At 39.0% G+C, this 19,187-nt stretch overlaps 1 protein-coding gene across 2 annotated transcripts in view; it reads left to right on the top strand.

The window, feature by feature from the left end:
* TLN2 (talin 2) overlaps positions 1-19,187 on the top strand; it is a 637,355-nt gene that overhangs the window by 525,296 nt on the left and 92,872 nt on the right. For both annotated transcript variants that reach the window (XM_053717305.1, XM_053717304.1), the window contains exons 36-40: positions 3,173-3,334; positions 3,832-3,972; positions 4,480-4,661; positions 13,930-14,062; positions 15,516-15,617. In XM_053717305.1, coding sequence (XP_053573280.1) covers positions 3,173-3,334; positions 3,832-3,972; positions 4,480-4,661; positions 13,930-14,062; positions 15,516-15,617 — 720 coding nt within the window. The remainder of the gene's footprint in view (positions 1-3,172; positions 3,335-3,831; positions 3,973-4,479; positions 4,662-13,929; positions 14,063-15,515; positions 15,618-19,187) is intronic.

Below are 19,187 nucleotides of genomic sequence, written 5' to 3'. Positions count from 1 at the left end.
GCGAGGTTACCAATTATTATTTTAGAACTCTGTGCTATTTTCAGAACTCTTCAGGCTTGGCCTCAATTTAAGAGAGAATGTTTTCATTAGTTTTCAGACAGTCAATATCACAACTGTGGCATATGTTGATCTTCAGGGAGGGACTTGCAGTCCTTTAGCATTGAGAAGAAGTATTTTGAATACTTTTTTGGGCGGAATTCAACTCCTAGTGAGAGGGGGGCGGCGGCGCTCAGTCCACGTCACACGGCAGAACAAACAATCTCTTCAGAATCCAGAAAGTGGGTAGTGGGTCCGTGTTGGAGCAGTGCCAGCACTAAAAAGGTTTGAGCACACCAGGATACAATGTAGAGAAGGACAGGCGGCACTCCAGGGTACGAAACATGTAAGGTCTCCTCCTCCTCCACCATATGTTTGCAACAAGAGTGTTGTTATTTTAATACTTTTTTTTGAATAAAGGAAGATTTTTTAACTTTTACCCTGGAGTTCCGCCTGTCCTTCTCTACATGGAATTCAACTCCTGTCTAATTTCTGCAATTCATATCCCAGGTGTAGGAAGCGGTTTATCTCAGCCGCCACACTTTACATCCAGGGGAGTGGTCTCTCCATCCAGGTGTGTTTTTTTTCAGATTGTACAGATGTAGGGCCTTACAGAAATAGTTCTGATGGCCTCTCATCGAAACAAAAAATTTCCCAGATACCTTTCCAGGTTCAGGGAACCTCAGGCGGAGATGGTGGATACGTTAGCAGTTTCTTGTTTTTCAATCTGCTTACATTTTTCTGCATCTGGTTCTTCTTTCAAGGGTGTTCTCCAAGATCATAATGGAACAGTCTCATGTGTTTCTGGTAGCACCAGCATTGCCTCACAGGTTTTGGTATGTGGATCTTGTCTGGATGTCCAGTTGCCAGCCTTGGCCATTTCATCTAGGCCAGACTTTCTGTCTCAGGCCGTTTTTTTCATCAGGATCTCAAATTGTTAAATTTGAAGGTATGGAATTTGAACGCTTAGTGCCTAGTCATAGAGGTATCTCTGACTCAGTGGTTAACATTATGTTACAGGCTTGTAAATCTGTTTCAAGAAGATTTATTATCGGGCTTGGAAAATTTATATTTCATGGTGTTCTTTTCATAAATTCTCTTGGCATTCTTTTAGAATTCCTAGTATTTTAAAATGTCTTCAGGTTGGTTTGGATAAGGTTTTGTCTGCAAGTACTTTGAAGGGACAATTCTCTGCTCTTTCTGTTTTATTTCATAGAAAGATTGCCAAACTTCCTAATATTCACTGTTTTGTTTGGTTCATATCAAACCTGTTAATTGAAGTGAATGTAAATTTTGATGCTAAAGTGCCCGTTTTTTAAAAATTCGATAAAAAACAGGGGCACTTTAATTCATCAAAATATACATCTCACTCGTGTTGTGAAAAAATACCTTTTAAACTTGACAGCAGCTCCAGTTTCTTCTGGTCTTCACAAGCCATTTCTGATGTCAGAAATGATGGATAAGTCCTCCTCCAATCACGGCTTACCCCCCGGGGGAATCAGTGTTTGATTCAATGCCGTGATTGGAGGAAGCCGGATTAGTCATTTTAGACCGAGGAAGATCACTTTAAGTTAATTTCTCCTCCTTGGAGTCTTAATTTGGTTTTAAGGATTTTGAAGGCTCTTCCTTTTGTGCATATGCATTCTTTGGATATTAACTATTTTCTTGGAAAGTGTTGTTTCTTTTGTCTATCTCTTTTGCTAGAAGAGTTTGAGTTATCAACTCTCTTGTGAACCAACTTATCTGATTTTCCATCAAGATAAAGCGGTTTTTCTGACTTTAATTCAAATTTCTTCCTAAGTTGTGAATTCTATCAACATTAGTAGGGAAATTGTTGTTCATTCTTTGTGTTTTAATCCTAAGAATTTTCTGGAAGATCTTTACATTCTTTGAATTTCAGGAAGACTGCTAGTCTATTTGTTGTTTTTTCTGGTTTCAGGGAAAGTCAGAAAGCCTTTGTCATTTTTTTGGCATCTTGGTTAAAGCTTTTTGATTTACAAAGCTTATTTGGAGGCGGGGCAGTCTCTGCCTCAGAGAATTTCAGCTTATTCAACTAGATCAGTCGTTCTTCTTGGGCTTTTAAGAATGAAGCTTCGGTTGCTCAGACTTGCAAAGCAGCAACTTGGCTTTTTTTGCATACATTTTCAAAATTTTACCATTTTGTTGCATTTGCGGTCTCAGTTTGATTCTACTGCTTGCGGTTTAAGTTTTTTTGAAGTTTATAAGAAAAACTTAATTATTGTTTGGATTTAATTTCTAAGCGGAAATAGCTGTTGTTATTTTATCCCTCCCTCTCTAGTGACTCTTCTGTGGACTTCCACATCTTGGGTATTTTATCCCATATGTCACTAGCTCATGGACTTTTGCCACTTACATGAAAGAAAACATAATTTATGTAAGAAATTACCTGATAAATTAATTTCTTTCATAGTGGCAATAGTCCATGAGACCCACCCTTTTTTGTGGTGGTTATTATTTTTTGTATAAACGCACATTATTTTTCCAGTTCTTCTTTTGTATGCTTTTTTAACTCCTTTTTACACCTCACTACTTGGCTATACGTTAAAACTGAGGTATGTGTGTGGTGGGAGGTGTATTTATAGGCATTTTGAGGTTTGGGAAACTTTGCCCCCTCCTGGTAGGAATGTATATCCCATACATCACTAGCTCATGGACTCTTGCCACTATGAAAGAAATGAATTTATCAGGTAAGTTCTTACATAAATTGTTACCTCTATACCTTGGCTCTAGGCCATTAACCAAAATCCTTCTCTTTCTCTCTGTACTGGATTAATTGGGCATCCATCAAGTATAAGGGGCAGGGTGAATTTAGTTCATTTAAATCAGTTAAAAAGGACCGGGTGGAGTTTTCATTGGTGAATAAAGTCTACTGATATAACTGAGCCAAGATATATAACTATCTATTATTTGATTATTTCCTGTTTTTGTTTTAATGCCGATTCATTTTGCTGTCTCTCTTGTCCTATTATTTATTTATTTGGTAATCAAAAAGGAGATAAACTTGGATAACTCATATACATTGCTTCAGATGTAAATTATAGTGGGGGGGTTTTCATTCTGCAGTTGTTGTTTTTTTTCTTGCTCTATCAATATATTTTTGTTTTGTTTTCTTTAGGTGCTCTCAGCAGCGACAATTGTAGCCAAACATACCTCCGCATTATGTAATGCTTGTCGCATTGCATCATCCAAGACTGCTAACCCCGTGGCTAAGAGACATTTTGTCCAGTCTGCAAAAGAAGTTGCAAACAGTACTGCTAACCTAGTGAAAACAATTAAGGTATCTCCAGTAAACTATACAGTAATGAGACATATTCTGAAGGCTCTGGAAGATAACAATGTTGGCATCCAAGAAGTCCTTTTACAGCCTATAGCAGATTTCTGATGTGGCAGGGTGCAAATTTATTTTTTAAAAGGCAGATAATGTTTAGTTTGGGATATTTGTAAGGAACCTTTATCTTATAACAAGCATATAGTATATTGGACAGTGGTATATATCTAGACCCAGCCACTTCATCTTCTATGTCTTTAATCTTTGTTATTTGTTAAAGATGACTGTGGACCAACTTTTTCCACAGTAAAACCTTTTTCTTACTAACCAAAAGATGAATTTGTATTAATGTTTTGTATTTAAACTTATTCTCATTGGTTCATATATATCTGATTAGAATAATAACAATAATGTTTGATGAAGTAAATTGAGAAAGTTATTTTGCCAAACTATAATCAAATTAAGTTCCATGTTGTTATAGAATATATATGCTTTCCCCTGTACAGACACTTGATGGAGACTTTTCTGATGACAATCGGGAAAAGTGCAGTACAGCAACTGCCCCACTCATTTCAGCTGTAGAAAACTTGACCGCATTTGCCTCAAACCCTGAGTTTGCCAGCATCGCAGCTCAGATTAGCAATGAGGTGAGATGCATACTCAGCATGTAATTGCTTGCAATCTGTTTTAATTAAATCAATGAATTGTTGTTGACATAACCTTTCGACACCTCACCTGTTTTATAGGGAGTTCTAATGGATCACTTTATAACGGTTCTCCAAACAGATCCTATAAGTACTCTATGTAATCCACTTCATCTCTACTTTCCTCTTATGTCTTCTCCAAACTATTCCTATAATTAACTGCTTGGTAAAATCTCTTACCAAACTGCTCTTACTCTACCCCCCCCCCCCATAAAAGGGTGTACGAAACCCATTCTTAAGATTTACCAGCATTCCTGGTTGTAGATTTTTCCCTACCATTCATTTTTAAGATCTCGGGGACTGGATTTGGCCACCCCTGTCCCCCTTTAAAATGCACCATGATATCCCTATTGCCCCTCACACAACTCCTTTTATTGCATCTACTTTTAAGCAAACAGTCTTTAACTGCTCCCTTAAATATGTGCTCCGTGTAATTGTTGTCTTATATAGGGATCCCGAGCCCAGGAACCTATCTTAGTATCTGCCGTCACCATGCTGGAGAGTTCATCATCTCTCATCAAGACTGCCAGGTCCTTGGCCATCAATCCCAAGGATCCCCCAACCTGGTCCAGCCTAGCTGGTCACTCCCGCATTGTTTCTGATTCCATCAAGAGCTTGATTACATCCATTAGGTATGATTGCATTGTTTCCAGTTTAGCTAAATTATGTGAAATGCCAGTACAGCTCCAATTATATAAAACAAAAGCAGGAAAGGGCGGCCCAATAGAGTGCTATTTTCACAAAAGCCATATCCCTCATATGCTGAACAATTCTCACAATATGTACAGCACAGACATGTGCAATTCTAGTCCCCAATTATACATAATAACATTTGAATACTTTTGGTGGGACTGTTTTCCTATTACTTGTGGTCATTTCTTTCATGTAATTAGCAAGAGTCCATGAGCTAGTGACGTATGGGATATACATTCCTACCAGGAGGGGCAAAGTTTCCCAAACCTTAAAATGCCTATAAATACACCCCTCACCACACCCACAATTCAGTTTTACAAACTTTGCCTCCCGTGGAGGTGGTGAAGTAAGTTTGTGCTAGATTCTTCGTTGATATGCGCTCCGCAGCAGGCTGGAGCCCGGTTTTCCTCTCAGCGTGCAGTGAATGTCAGAGGGATGTGAAGAGAGTATTGCCTATTTGAATTCAATGATCTCCTTCTACGGGGTCTATTTCATAGGTTCTCTGTTATCGGTCGTAGAGATTCATCTCTTACCTCCCTTTTCAGATCAACGATATACTCTTATATATACCATTACCTCTACTGATTCTCGTTTCAGTACTGGTTTGGCTTTCTACTATATGTAGATGAGTGTCCTGGGGTAAGCAAGTCTTATTTTCTGTGACACTCTAAGCTATGGTTGTGCACTTTTATATAAAGTTCTAAATATATGTGTTTAAACATTTATTTGCCTTGATTCAGGATGTTCAATATTCCTTATTTCAGACAGTCTGTTTCATTATTTGGGATAATGCATATGAATATTCAATTTTTCTTACCTTTAAAATTTGACTTTTTTTCCTGTGGGCTGTTAGGCTCGCGGGGGCTGAAAATGCTTCATTTCTCCAACATAGGTGTGTCCGGTCCACGGCGTCATCCTTACTTGTGGGATATTCTCCTCCCCAACAGGAAATGGCAAAGAGCCCAGCAAAGCTGGTCACATGATCCCTCCTAGGCTCCGCCTACCCCAGTCATTCTCTTTGCCGTTGTACAGGCAACATCTCCACGGAGATGGCTTAGAGTTTTTTAGTGTTTAACTGTAGTTTTTATTATTCAATCAAGAGTTTGTTATTTTAAAATAGTGCTGGTATGTACTATTTACTCTGAAACAGAAAAGAGATGAAGATTTCTGTTTGTAAGAGGAAAATGATTTTAGCAACCGTTACTAAAATCGATGGCTGTTCCACACAGGACTGTTGAGAGGAATTAACTTCAGTTGGGGGAACAGTGAGCAGACTTTTGCTGCTTGAGGTATGACACATTCTAACAAGACGATGTAATGCTGGAAGCTGTCATTTTCCCTATGGGATCCGGTAAGCCATTTTTATTACAGACAGTAAATAAGGGCTTCACAAGGGCTTGTTAAGACTGTAGACATTTTCTGGGCTAAATCGATTCATATATAAACATATTTAGCCTTGAGGAATCATTTTAATCTGGGTATTTTGTAAAATAATATCGGCAGGCACTGTTTTGGACACCTTATTCTCTAGGGGCTTTCCCTAATTATAGGCAGAGCCTAATTTTCGCGCCGGTATTGCGCACTTGTTTTTGAGAAGCATGACATGCAGTCGCATGTGTGAGGAGCTCTGATACATAGAAAATACTTTCTGAAGGCGTCATTTGGTATCGTATTCCCCTTTGGGCTTGGTTGGGTCTCAGCAAAGCAGATACCAGGGACTGTAAAGGGGTTAAAGATAAAAACGGCTCCGGTTCCGTTATTTTAAGGGTTAAAGCTTCCAAATTTGGTGTGCAATACTTTTAAGGCTTTAAGACACTGTGGTGAAATTTTGGTGAATTTTGAACAATTCCTTCATACTTTTTCGCAATTGCAGTAATAAAGTGTGTTCAGTTTAAAATTTAAAGTGACAGTAACGGTTTTATTTTAAAACGTTTTTTGTACTTTGTTATCAAGTTTATGCCTGTTTAACATGTCTGAACTACCAGATAGACTGTGTTCTGAATGTGGGGAAGCCAAGGTTCCTTCTCATTTAAATAGATGTGATTTATGTGACACAGAAAATGATGCCCAAGATGATTCCTCAAGTGAGGGGAGTAAGCATGGTACTGCATCATCCCCTCCTTCGTCTACACCAGTCTTGCCCACTCAGGAGGCCCCTAGTACATCTAGCGCGCCAATACTCCTTACTATGCAACAATTAACGGCTGTAATGGATAATTCTATCAAAAACATTTTAGCCAAAATGCCCACTTATCAGCGTAAGCGCGACTGCTCTGTTTTAGATACTGAAGAGCATGAGGACGCTGATGATAATGGTTCTGATATGCCCCTACACCAGTCTGAGGGGGCCAGGGAGGTTTTGTCTGAGGGAGAAATTTCAGATTCAGGGAAAATTTCTCAACAAGCTGAACCCGATGTGATTACATTTAAATTTAAGTTGGAACATCTCCGCGCTCTGCTTAAGGAGGTGTTATCCACTCTGGATGATTGTGAGAATTTGATCATCCCAGAGAAACTATGTAAAATGGACAAGTTCCTAGAGGTCCCGGGGCCCCCAGAAGCTTTTCCTATACCCAAGCGGGTGGCGGACATTGTAAATAAAGAATGGGAAAGGCCCGGTATACCTTTCGTCCCTCCCCCCATATTTAAAAAATTGTTTCCTATGGTCGACCCCAGAAAGGACTTATGGCAGACAGTCCCCAAGGTCGAGGGGGCGGTTTCTACTTTAAACAAACGCACCACTATACCCATAGAAGATAGTTGTGCTTTCAAAGATCCTATGGATAAAAAATTAGAAGGTTTGCTTAAAAAGATGTTTGTTCAGCAAGGTTACCTTCTACAACCAATTTCATGCATTGTCCCTGTCACTACAGCCGCGTGTTTCTGGTTCGATGAGCTAGAAAAGGCGATCGATAGTGATTCTCCTCCTTATGAGGAGATTATGGACAGAATCCGTGCTCTCAAATTGGCTAATTCTTTCACCCTAGACGCCACTTTGCAATTGGCTAGGTTAGCGGCGAAAAATTCTGGGTTTGCTATTATGGCGCGCAGAGCGCTTTGGTTGAAATCTTGGTCAGCGGATGCGTCTTCCAAGAACAAATTGCTTAACATTCCTTTCAAGGGGAAAACGCTGTTTGGCCCTGACTTGAAAGAGATTATCTCTGATATCACTGGGGGTAAGGGCCACGCCCTTCCTCAGGATAGGTCTTTCAAGGCCAAAAATAAACCTAATTTTCGTCCCTTTCGTAGAAACGGACCAGCCCCAAGTGCTACGTCCTCTAAGCAAGAGGGTAATACTTCTCAAGCCAAGCCAGCCTGGAGACCAATGCAAGGCTGGAACAAGGGAAAGCAGGCCAAGAAACCTGCCACTGCTACCAAGACAGCATGAAATGTTGGCCCCCGATCCGGGACCGGATCTGGTGGGGGGCAGACTCTCTCTCTTCGCTCAGGCTTGGGCAAGAGATGTTCTGGATCCTTGGGCACTAGAAATAGTCTCCCAAGGTTATCTTCTGGAATTCAAGGGGCTTCCCCCAAGGGGGAGGTTCCACAGGTCTCAATTGTCTTCGGACCACATAAAGAGACAGGCATTCTTACTTTGTGTAGAAGACCTGTTAAAAATGGGAGTGATTCATCCTGTTCCATTAGGAGAACAAGGGATGGGGTTCTACTCCAATCTGTTTGTAGTTCCCAAAAAAGAGGGAACGTTCAGACCAATCTTAGATCTCAAGATCCTAAACAAGTTTCTCAAGGTTCCATCGTTCAAAATGGAAACCATTCGAACAATTCTTCCTTCCATCCAGGAAGGTCAATTCATGACCACGGTGGATTTAAAGGATGCGTATCTACATATTCCTATCCACAAGGAACATCATCGGTTCCTAAGGTTCGCATTCCTGGACAAGCATTACCAGTTCGTGGCACTTCCTTTCGGATTAGCCACTGCTCCAAGGATTTTCACAAAGGTACTAGGGTCCCTTCTAGCGGTACTAAGACCAAGGGGCATTGCAGTAGTACCTTACTTGGACGACATTCTGATTCAAGCGTCGTCCCTTCCTCAAGCAAAGGCCCACACGGACATAGTCCTGGCCTTTCTCAGATCTCACGGATGGAAAGTGAACGTAGAAAAGAGTTCTCTATCTCCGTCAACAAGGGTTCCCTTCTTGGGAACAATAATAGACTCCTTAGAAATGAGGATTTTTCTGACAGAGGCCAGAAAAACAAAACTTCTAAACTCTTGTCAAACACTTCATTCCGTTCCTCTTCCTTCCATAGCGCAGTGCATGGAAGTAATAGGTTTGATGGTAGCGGCAATGGACATAGTTCCTTTTGCGCGCATTCATCTAAGACCATTACAACTGTGCATGCTCAGTCAGTGGAATGGGGACTATACAGACTTGTCTCCGACGATACAAGTAAATCAGAGGACCAGAGACTCACTCCGTTGGTGGCTGTCCCTGGACAACCTGTCACAAGGGATGACCTTCCGCAGACCAGAGTGGGTCATTGTCACGACCGACGCCAGTCTGATGGGCTGGGGCGCGGTCTGGGGACCCCTGAAAGCTCAGGGTCTTTGGTCTCGGGAAGAATCTCTTCTACCGATAAATATTCTGGAACTGAGAGCGATATTCAATGCTCTCAAGGCTTGGCCTCAGCTAGCAAAGGCCAAGTTCATACGGTTTCAATCAGACAACATGACGACTGTTGCGTACATCAACCATCAGGGGGGAACAAGGAGTTCCCTGGCGATGGAAGAAGTGACCAAAATCATTCAATGGGCGGAGACTCACTCCTGCCACCTGTCTGCAATCCACATCCCAGGAGTGGAAAATTGGGAAGCGGATTTTCTGAGTCGTCAGACATTACATCCGGGGGAGTGGGAACTCCATCCGGAAATCTTTGCCCAATTTACTCAACTGTGGGGCATTCCAGACATGGATCTGATGGCCTCTCGTCAGAACTTCAAGGTTCCTTGCTACGGGTCCAGATCCAGGGATCCCAAGGCGACTCTAGTAGATGCACTAGTAGCACCTTGGACCTTCAAACTAGCTTATGTATTCCCGCCGTTTCCTCTCATCCCCAGGCTGGTAGCCAGGATCAATCAGGAGAGGGCGTCGGTGATCTTGATAGCTCCTGCGTGGCCACGCAGGACTTGGTATGCAGATCTGGTGAATATGTCATCGGCTCCACCATGGAAGCTACCTTTTGAGACGAGACCTTCTTGTTCAAGGTCCGTTCGAACATCCGAATCTGGTCTCACTCCAGCTGACTGCTTGGAGATTGAACGCTTGATCTTATCAAAACGAGGGTTCTCAGATTCTGTTATTGATACTCTTGTTCAGGCCAGAAAGCCTGTAACTAGAAAAATTTACCACAAAATATGGAAAAAATATATCTGTTGGTGTGAATCTAAAGGATTCCCTTGGGACAAGGTAAAGATTCCTAAGATTCTATCCTTTCTTCAAGAAGGATTGGAGAAAGGATTATCTGCAAGTTCCTTGAAGGGACAGATTTCTGCCTTGTCTGTGTTACTTCACAAAAAGCTGGCAGCTGTGCCAGATGTTCAAGCCTTTGTTCAGGCTCTGGTTAGAATCAAGCCTGTTTACAAACCTTTGACTCCTCCTTGGAGTCTCAACTTAGTTCTTTCAGTTCTTCAGGGGGTTCCGTTTGAACCCTTACATTCCGTTGATATTAAGTTATTATCTTGGAAAGTTTTGTTTTTGGTTGCAATTTCTTCTGCTAGAAGAGTTTCAGAATTATCTGCTCTGCAGTGTTCTCCCCCTTATCTGGTGTTCCATGCAGATAAGGTGGTTTTACGTACTAAACCTGGTTTTCTTCCGAAAGTTGTTTCTAGCAAAAACATTAACCAGGAGATAGTCGTGCCTTCTTTGTGTCCGAATCCAGTTTCAAAGAAGGAACGTTTGTTGCACAATTTGGATGTTGTTCGCGCTCTAAAATTCTATTTAGATGCTACAAAGGATTTTAGACAAACATCTTCCTTGTTTGTTGTTTATTCTGGTAAAAGGAGAGGTCAAAAAGCAACTTCTACCTCTCTCTCTTTTTGGATTAAAAGCATCATCAGATTGGCTTATGAGACTGCCGGACGGCAGCCTCCGGAAAGAATCACAGCTCATTCCACTAGGGCTGTGGCTTCCACATGGGCCTTCAAGAACGAGGCTTCTGTTGATCAGATATGTAGGGCAGCGACTTGGTCTTCACTGCACACTTTTACCAAATTTTACAAGTTTGATACTTTTGCTTCTTCTGAGGCTATTTTTGGGAGAAAGGTTTTGCAAGCCGTGGTGCCTTCCATTTAGGTGACCTGATTTGCTCCCTCCCTTCATCCGTGTCCTAAAGCTTTGGTATTGGTTCCCACAAGTAAGGATGACGCCGTGGACCGGACACACCTATGTTGGAGAAAACAGAATTTATGTTTACCTGATAAATTACTTTCTCCAACGGTGTGTCCGGTCCACGGCCCGCCCTGGTTTTTTAATCAGGTCTGATAATTTATTTTCTTTAACTACAGTCACCACGGTATCATATGGTTTCTCCTATGCAAATATTCCTCCTTTACGTCGGTCGAATGACTGGGGTAGGCGGAGCCTAGGAGGGATCATGTGACCAGCTTTGCTGGGCTCTTTGCCATTTCCTGTTGGGGAGGAGAATATCCCACAAGTAAGGATGACGCCGTGGACCGGACACACCGTTGGAGAAAGTAATCTATCAGGTAAACATAAATTCTGTTTTTATTGCGTCATTCTTGGCGCTGACTTTTTTGGCGCAAAAAATTTCTTAGTCATTTCCGGCGTCATACTTGTCACCAGAAGTTGTTTGTATGTGTGTCATTTTTTTGACGTTTTTTTGCACCAAAGATGTCGGCGTTACCGGATGTGGCGTCATTTTTGGCGCCAAAGCATTTAGGCGCCAAATAGTGTGAGCGTCTTTTTTGATTTTTTTTGGATGTTGCAATTGCTTCATTTTTGTTCTGTTTACTTTAAGATCAAGTATCAGATTATGATTTATTTTAGCATTCTTAAGGGACAACATTTACTAGACTAGGTGCTGTTGCATTTGTCTTGTTGTTTTGCATTTATTGATTATGCAAGTCCACTGTATTGACTGTTCCTTTAACTGGACTATCATGCTAATAATTTCATTTGTGTCTTCATTTTATTGAATATTTTCGCAAATGAGGGTTAATCTATGTCTTTAGCTATTTTAGCTAGAAGAATTTTGTGATTTAAAAAAAAAATAAAAAAAAAATCCATATTTCTTTTGTTCTAAGATAATCAATTATTTGTTTTATAATTGGATTCAATTCTTAAACTGTTACTCTGGGCTTCAAGATTGAGTTCTAAGAAGATTTATATTGAGTCTGGAAGACCTACTTTTCTTGGCATTCTTTTAAAATGCATAGAATTTTATTATTTTTTCAGGTTGGTTTGGATAAGGTTTTGTCTTCAGTTCTTTGTTAAGGACAAATCTCTACTCTTTCTGTTCTTTTTTCACAGAAAGATTGCTAATCATCCTGATATTCATTGTTTTGTTCAGGCTTTGGTCCGTATAAAGCCTGTCATTAAGTCAATCTCTCCTCTTTGGAGTCTCAATTTGGTGCTGAGGGCTTTACAGGCTCCTCCGTTTGAAACTATGCATTTTCTGAACATTAAATTACTTTCATGGAAAGTATTGTTCTTTTTGGACATCTCTTCAGCTAGAACAGTTTTTGAATTATCTGTTCTTTCTTGTGAATCTCCTTGTTCTGATTTTTCATCAGGATAAGGTGTTTTTTTGCTGTCCTCATTTCAATTTTCACCTAAGTTGTGAATTCTAACAACATTAGTGGAGGAATTATTGTCTTTTCCTTGTGTCCTAATCCTAAGAATTCTTTGGTAAGATTCTTACATTCTTTAGGATGTGGTAAGAGTTTTGAAATATTATGTTGAAACTACTCAGATTTCAGATAGACTTCTAGTCTATTTGTTATCTTTTTTTTTTTGGTTTTAGGAAGGTCAGAAGGCTTCTGCCATTTCTTTGCCATCTTGGTTAAGCTTTTGATTCATTATGCTTATTTGGAGTCAGATTATTCCCTGTCTCAGAGGATTACGGCTCTTTTTACTAGGTCAGTTTCTACTTCCTAGGCTTTTTAAGAAGGAAGCTTCTGTTGATCAAATTTGCAAAGCAATGACTTGGTCTTCTTTGCATACTTTTACTAATTCTACCATTTTGATGTTTTCTCTTCTTTAGAAGCAGTTTTTGGTAGAATAGTACTTTAGGCAGCTGTTTCAGTTTGATTCTTCTGCTTATAATTTCAGTTTTTTTCATTATTAAAATTGAAACTTTTGATTTGGGTAGTGGATTAATTTTTCAGCGGAATTGGCTGTCTTTATTTTATCCCTCCCTCTCTAGTGACTCTTGCGTGGAAGTTCCACATCTTGGGTATTTATATCCCATACGTCACTAGCTCATGGACTCTTGCTAATTACATGAAAGAAAACATAATTTATGTAAGAACTTACCTGATAAATTCATTTCTTTCATATTAGCAAGAGTCCATGAGGCCCACCCTTTTTTTTGGTGGTTATGATTTTTTTGTATAAAGCACAATTATTCCAATTCCTTATTTTTTATGCTTTCGCTCTTTTCTTATCACCCCACTTCTTGGCTATTCGTTAAACTGAATTGTGGGTGTGGTGAGGGGTGTATTTATAGGCATTTTAAGGTTTGGGAAACTTTGCCCCTCCTGGTAGGAATGTATATCCCATACGTCACTAGCTCATGGACTCTTGCTAATATGAAAGAAATGAATTTATCAGGTACGTTCTTACATAAATTATGTTTTTATGTATTCACATTGGTTTTAGTGCCTCCAGCTAAAGGACATATTGTTCTTTAGGGATTTTGTTGTTACAGCTCCAATTATAACTTTGGGAAAAGTTGCCAGGGGTCATTTATAATACGATGAGTTGTTGCATGGACTGCTTTATTTGAATTGTGTTTTGTTTTTTTTCTCAAATGTAGGTACAGTAAATTTTCTAAATCCCAGAGCCAAACACCTTTGTAAAATTTCAAGTTAATATATTTAGAGCGACTTTGAATCTGACTTGATGGTTATACATGTTTATTGTAATGGTGGGAAGATCACACTTTTAAACTTTAGTGTATGAACATTATGGAACAGGACACATTTTATCTTGGATTTCATTGCAGGGACAAAGCTCCAGGGCAAAGAGAATGTGATCAGTCAATCGATAGCATCAACAGGTGTATCCGTGACATTGAACAGGCATCTCTTGCTTCAGTTAGTCAAAATCTGGCTATGCGGGATGACATCTCTTTGGAGGTAACTGTTTAGCTCATGTTGTCTTTGCGTACCTGCATATTAGGTTTGTCTTACTTGAATTGTATAGATATACAGAAAAATAATAATTTGTAAACTCTTTAAGGTCCTTTTTTTTGTGCAACTCCCTTTTTTTTGCTGTTAAGCATTATCTTTTTATCTATTCATGTAATCCTTGGTTGCTTCAAAATAATGAAAGACAAAAAGGGATCAGTAATGCTCTTTATATTTCCTTTATCTTGAAGAAAAACTGTGACTTCTATTAATTTATTTTTTAGAATAGTTTTACACAAGATGATAAAATTACTGAATTCACATAAGAAGAATGTTCTCTTTGTGTGTTCCTATAGTGTCTTTTCTAAAGCTTAAGCAAATGGAAATTCTTCATCTACTTTATTGATTTATTTAATAATTATGAAATTATGGATCAGTTTACTATAAAAGAGAAAAAATTGCACTACTGATCCTATACTGAACATGACCACTGAGCCAGTCTGTTCTGCTTAGCATCAGCAGTGTATTGCTGATCTAATGCTAATAAGTATGTTTTTAACCCATTTACAGACGTTAAACACATAGTTTTAGTTTTAGAATATTTTCTTTCTTTTTTTTCTTTTTTTGTTTTAATACTTTTCAGATATAACAACAAAAGCTTGACTTGCACAATGAACATACATAAATCATATTGTAAATATAAGAGCAGGTTCAAAGATTCAAATTAACCAAAGCAAAAAAAAAAAAAAAAATAATAATATATATATATATACACACAAACTATATAATCCCGGCATAAAACCTAAGAAATCATTTAGTAGAGCATTTTATTATTGTTTTTTTTATTATAGAGAATTTTACTATTGCTCCTTTATGCCGCTCAAATAAAACAGATGGAATTTAACCTGTAACATATGACCATTTTACTGTGAGTTCTTTAGCATGACTTTCAGAATTAGTGAGCTGCAAGAACACATTTTGACACATGCAAAAGAGAGGTGGGACCGTTATATTTTCCATATGATATATGTCTATCATTGATCCATTATTGGTCTTATGCTGTGACTTCATATGTGACCCAGAATGGGACCACATTACCTAGAGTGTTTCATTAACTTGAAGGGTTTCATGAGACAAAAACAGAAGTTATTGCTATTAACAGCTGCAATTATCATTATTGCAATAATTTTAAAACTAAAGGTGTTTGAGAAAATCTCCATAATTGATATTTAAATTGAAAAGTCATAAACTGATCTATTTTATTTGGGAAATAAATAAAAATTGATAGAGTAGCCTGCAGTTTGCTTCTCCACAAAAGGATAAGAGTGAACCAGACAGTTACTGGCTTTTCTTTCAGCCATAGGACTTTGCTCTATATTCCCACAAGTGGTTGCAATCTGATCTATATACCTCATTTATTAAAGGCCCTTTCATCTACCTTCATGTGTTTTTCATCCTACAGGCTCTGCAAGAACAACTTACATCTGTGGTTCAGGAAATTGGTCACCTCATTGATCCCATCACTGTTGCAGCTAGAGGTGAAGCAGCACAGCTTGGACACAAGGTATATAAAATGTTCTTTAGAAAAGCTCTTCATATACAGGCGGTATTTTTTCAGTGAATGAATGAATGATCAAACTATATACATATATCTGTGCTTCAGGATAGAATGTCACTTTCATACTAATGAATATAACAGTCTAGGTACAGTTGAGTATTATAAAAAAGGGAATTGATTGCACGGAGGTTCTATAGGTGCTCCAGGCCAGTGTATTACTGCTCTGTGCCACATGGAGGCAGATAATAAATACTAGATAAATAGATGTGCTCTATAGTTTAAGAAACAAAATGCTTCTTCAACAGAGAACTACAAATTAATTGTATTATAAGATAGCTCACTGTGGTTTCATGGTAAAGTATTACAATGAAATCTTCAGTCTTCTTTGTCACCTTATATAGCTAGCATTGAGTGCACTGAGATGCAGCCGAGGACTCATCATATTACATTATCATGGCTTCTCTAGTTTATCTGATCTCTCACACTCCCCGTTTACAACTTTATAATTAGTTCCGTGCATTGCAGGATAGACAGCACTAAATTCCTCTCCGTTACTGTAAGTAGAGGTACTTGCATTGTATTGCTGCTGTGAGCAGTCTTTTCCAATGTGAAAATAGAGGTGTCTGTGTGGACAGTGCCATGTCACACTCGGTTCAAAAGACGGGGAGGACTACAGTTATCAGCTGTGTTTTCCACTACACATCAGGGAGATAAAAAGGGATCCGTATTTAAAGTATTTAAATAACTGTCCACTTTACTTTGATTTACTTTGTTCTCTTGGCATTCTTTGTTGAAGACCATCCCTATGTAGCCTCAGGAGCGTGCCTATGCTTGAGCACTATATGGCAGGATTATTTGCATTTGCAAATACTGCTGCCCTCTAGTGTTTAACAATTTATAACATTGTCAGAAACATTGTAACAAACACTGCTGTGTTAAAGGGACATTCAACACTTACTGTAACATGTTTTGATATTGTAAATAAAAAAACGGAGGTCCGCCTACACTATACCCCTCCTCCCTTGCCGTCTTGCTTTTGTCCTAATCAGCCGCGCTAACTACTCTAATACCCGGTAAATATGGATGCCGAACTCCCCCCACTATTACGCAGCTGCCTTCTTCTTCAACTGATAAGCAAATCAGAATCCAGTCCTCGGACAGAAATTGCACGCCCGTGCAATTTCTGTAGTTTGTGTGAAAACGTTCTCGGTCACGTATGTTTATATGTTAACAATCACTTGGTTCTTAAACTTCAGTATGAACCCTTCTATTCTTTTTCCAATCGGCATTGTACCTACTTTGCAATGTAAATTATTTTCCAAAGTAGGTACAATACCGATTTGGAAATAAATAGAAGGGTTCATACTGAAGTTTAAGAATATGTACAATCCTTTGTGTCTATTTTTTCCGGAGAAAAATTATTATTTACAAATTGTTTCACATAATTCGTTCTCTCTTTGGTCAAAATGGACCATGTGTCAGGATGCCAGGAATCAGACTGATACGAGAAGTGAAAAATAATCACACCTTTATTCATAGCAAAAAATAATAAAAAGTCCACAAGTCAAATAACAAGCCAGGAGTCAAAACCAGAACTGGTAGTCAGACGAGCCGAGTCAGGAGCCAAAGCGAATAGTCAGACGAGCCGGAATCAGGAACAAGGAAAACAGCAGAGTCAGGAAAAAGCCAGGGATCAGGAACCAGGAAGGACGTCAGGCAGCCAGGTAATACAAAGGAACTCTCACAAGCAGGTCTGAGACAACGCAAAGGCAAAGCATACTGAACAGAGGCCCTTTAAATAATAAGTGATGACATCACAATTCTGAGACTGCATCCTGTCTCACATGGATGAAGCACACCAGTCTGGCCATAAAAGGAAGTGTAGGAAATGAGCAGCATCCCCCACAATGCACCATAGTCAGGAAAAGAGGTGAGTAAAATGGCTGCCAGCAGCACATGGCAAACAGGGAAAAAACCCTGACACCATGTGATAACATATAAATGTACCTGATTGAGAACTTTTTCACACAAACTACTTGAAAGATAACTGATGCTATTAGATTCTGATTGATTGAACATGCCGAAAGGTAAATTAATTACTGGTTAAAGAAGAGAATTGTAATATATTATATGACTTTATATTAGTTAAATACCGAAGAATAGGAGTATTTAAAATACGGGAAATATCACAAAAAGGGTTTTGAAGGGACACATAGATTTGTGTATTTTATATGCTTTTTTAGTTATAGCTGTAATTCCCTTACCTTAAGCACAAGCACTTGCCTCCTTAATGCTGTTAACTCGTTTCCAAAAACAGGTGATACACCTATTTCGGAACGAGTAGGTGGAGTCATATAATAAAAAAATAGCACAGGGTCCTGAGCACTTTCAGTAATCAAAGAATTTAATTTTCACATAGAACAGGCAGCGACGTTTCGGGGTCACAGCCCCTTATTCATGCTTGATAACATTACAATGGCCAAACACACATTTAAATACCCTCATTTTGGCGCCCTTACCTCCACAATTAGAGTGGCGCTCCCTCTAGTGGCCATTAAAGATATGCATATACAATTCATTACTTATACCTTAAATCACCATTACATCCTTAACTATTTCTAAACCATTCTTGAAAAGCCTAAATATTACATTTTAAAAAACTATTTAATGTGTATTAAAAATTTGTTACTATGTTGCTAAGACTAAAGACACTTTTAATATACCTAAAAGTGTCTTTAGGTGTGAGGGTTTCCAATTTATGAACCCATCACATTTCTCTCTGTTTTAAAACGCGCTCTCTATTGATACCCCTCCTATTTTGGGGAATGTGGTCTATTATCTGCCACCTTAATTGACTGATACTTTGCCCTTTTTCAAGGAAATGACCTGACACTGGGGCTTCAGAATTCCTACATCTGATATTTGAACGGTGCTGGCTCATACGGTCCCTAGCTTTATGGGTTGTTTCCCCTATGTAGACCATGGAGCACGGACACTTAATTAAATAGACTACATAAGTAGTCTCACAGGTATAGAAACCCTTTATGGTGAACTTTTGACCACTATGGGGATGATGAAAATTAGCCCCTCTAATGACAGAGTTGCAACTCATGCAATTAAGACACGGGAAAGTCCCCATGTTTTTGTTACCTAATGCCAATTGTTTATGGGCCATGTCTCAACTGTACTATCCAATAATTTTGCTCGGTAACCTCTGTCAATTAATTTCTTAGTCATTTCCTTCAATCTCTCAGTCTGTCTATCTTTGTTGTGAACTATTCTTTTTACCCTAAGAAACTGGCTTCTGGGTAATGAGTTAACCAATGATCTTGGGTGAAAACTATTGTATTTTAATAAACTGTTCTTATCCATGTCTTTTGTGTAAAGATCAAACTCCAAATAGTGTCCTCTCATAAGTACTCGGTGTCTAGAAAAGGTATAGACTCCTCACTAAAACTCACTGTAAATGAGAGGTCTCTCACCTCTGAATTTAACTCCCCCACAAATCTATTAATGGACTCCACGTCGCCCCACCATACGCCAAACACATCGTCTATATATCTCCACCAAATGACT

This window comes from Bombina bombina, chromosome 6 (genome assembly GCF_027579735.1).
Source record: "Bombina bombina isolate aBomBom1 chromosome 6, aBomBom1.pri, whole genome shotgun sequence".
Lineage (NCBI taxonomy): Eukaryota > Metazoa > Chordata > Amphibia > Anura > Bombinatoridae > Bombina > Bombina bombina.
This window is presented reverse-complemented; position numbering and strand designations above follow the sequence as displayed.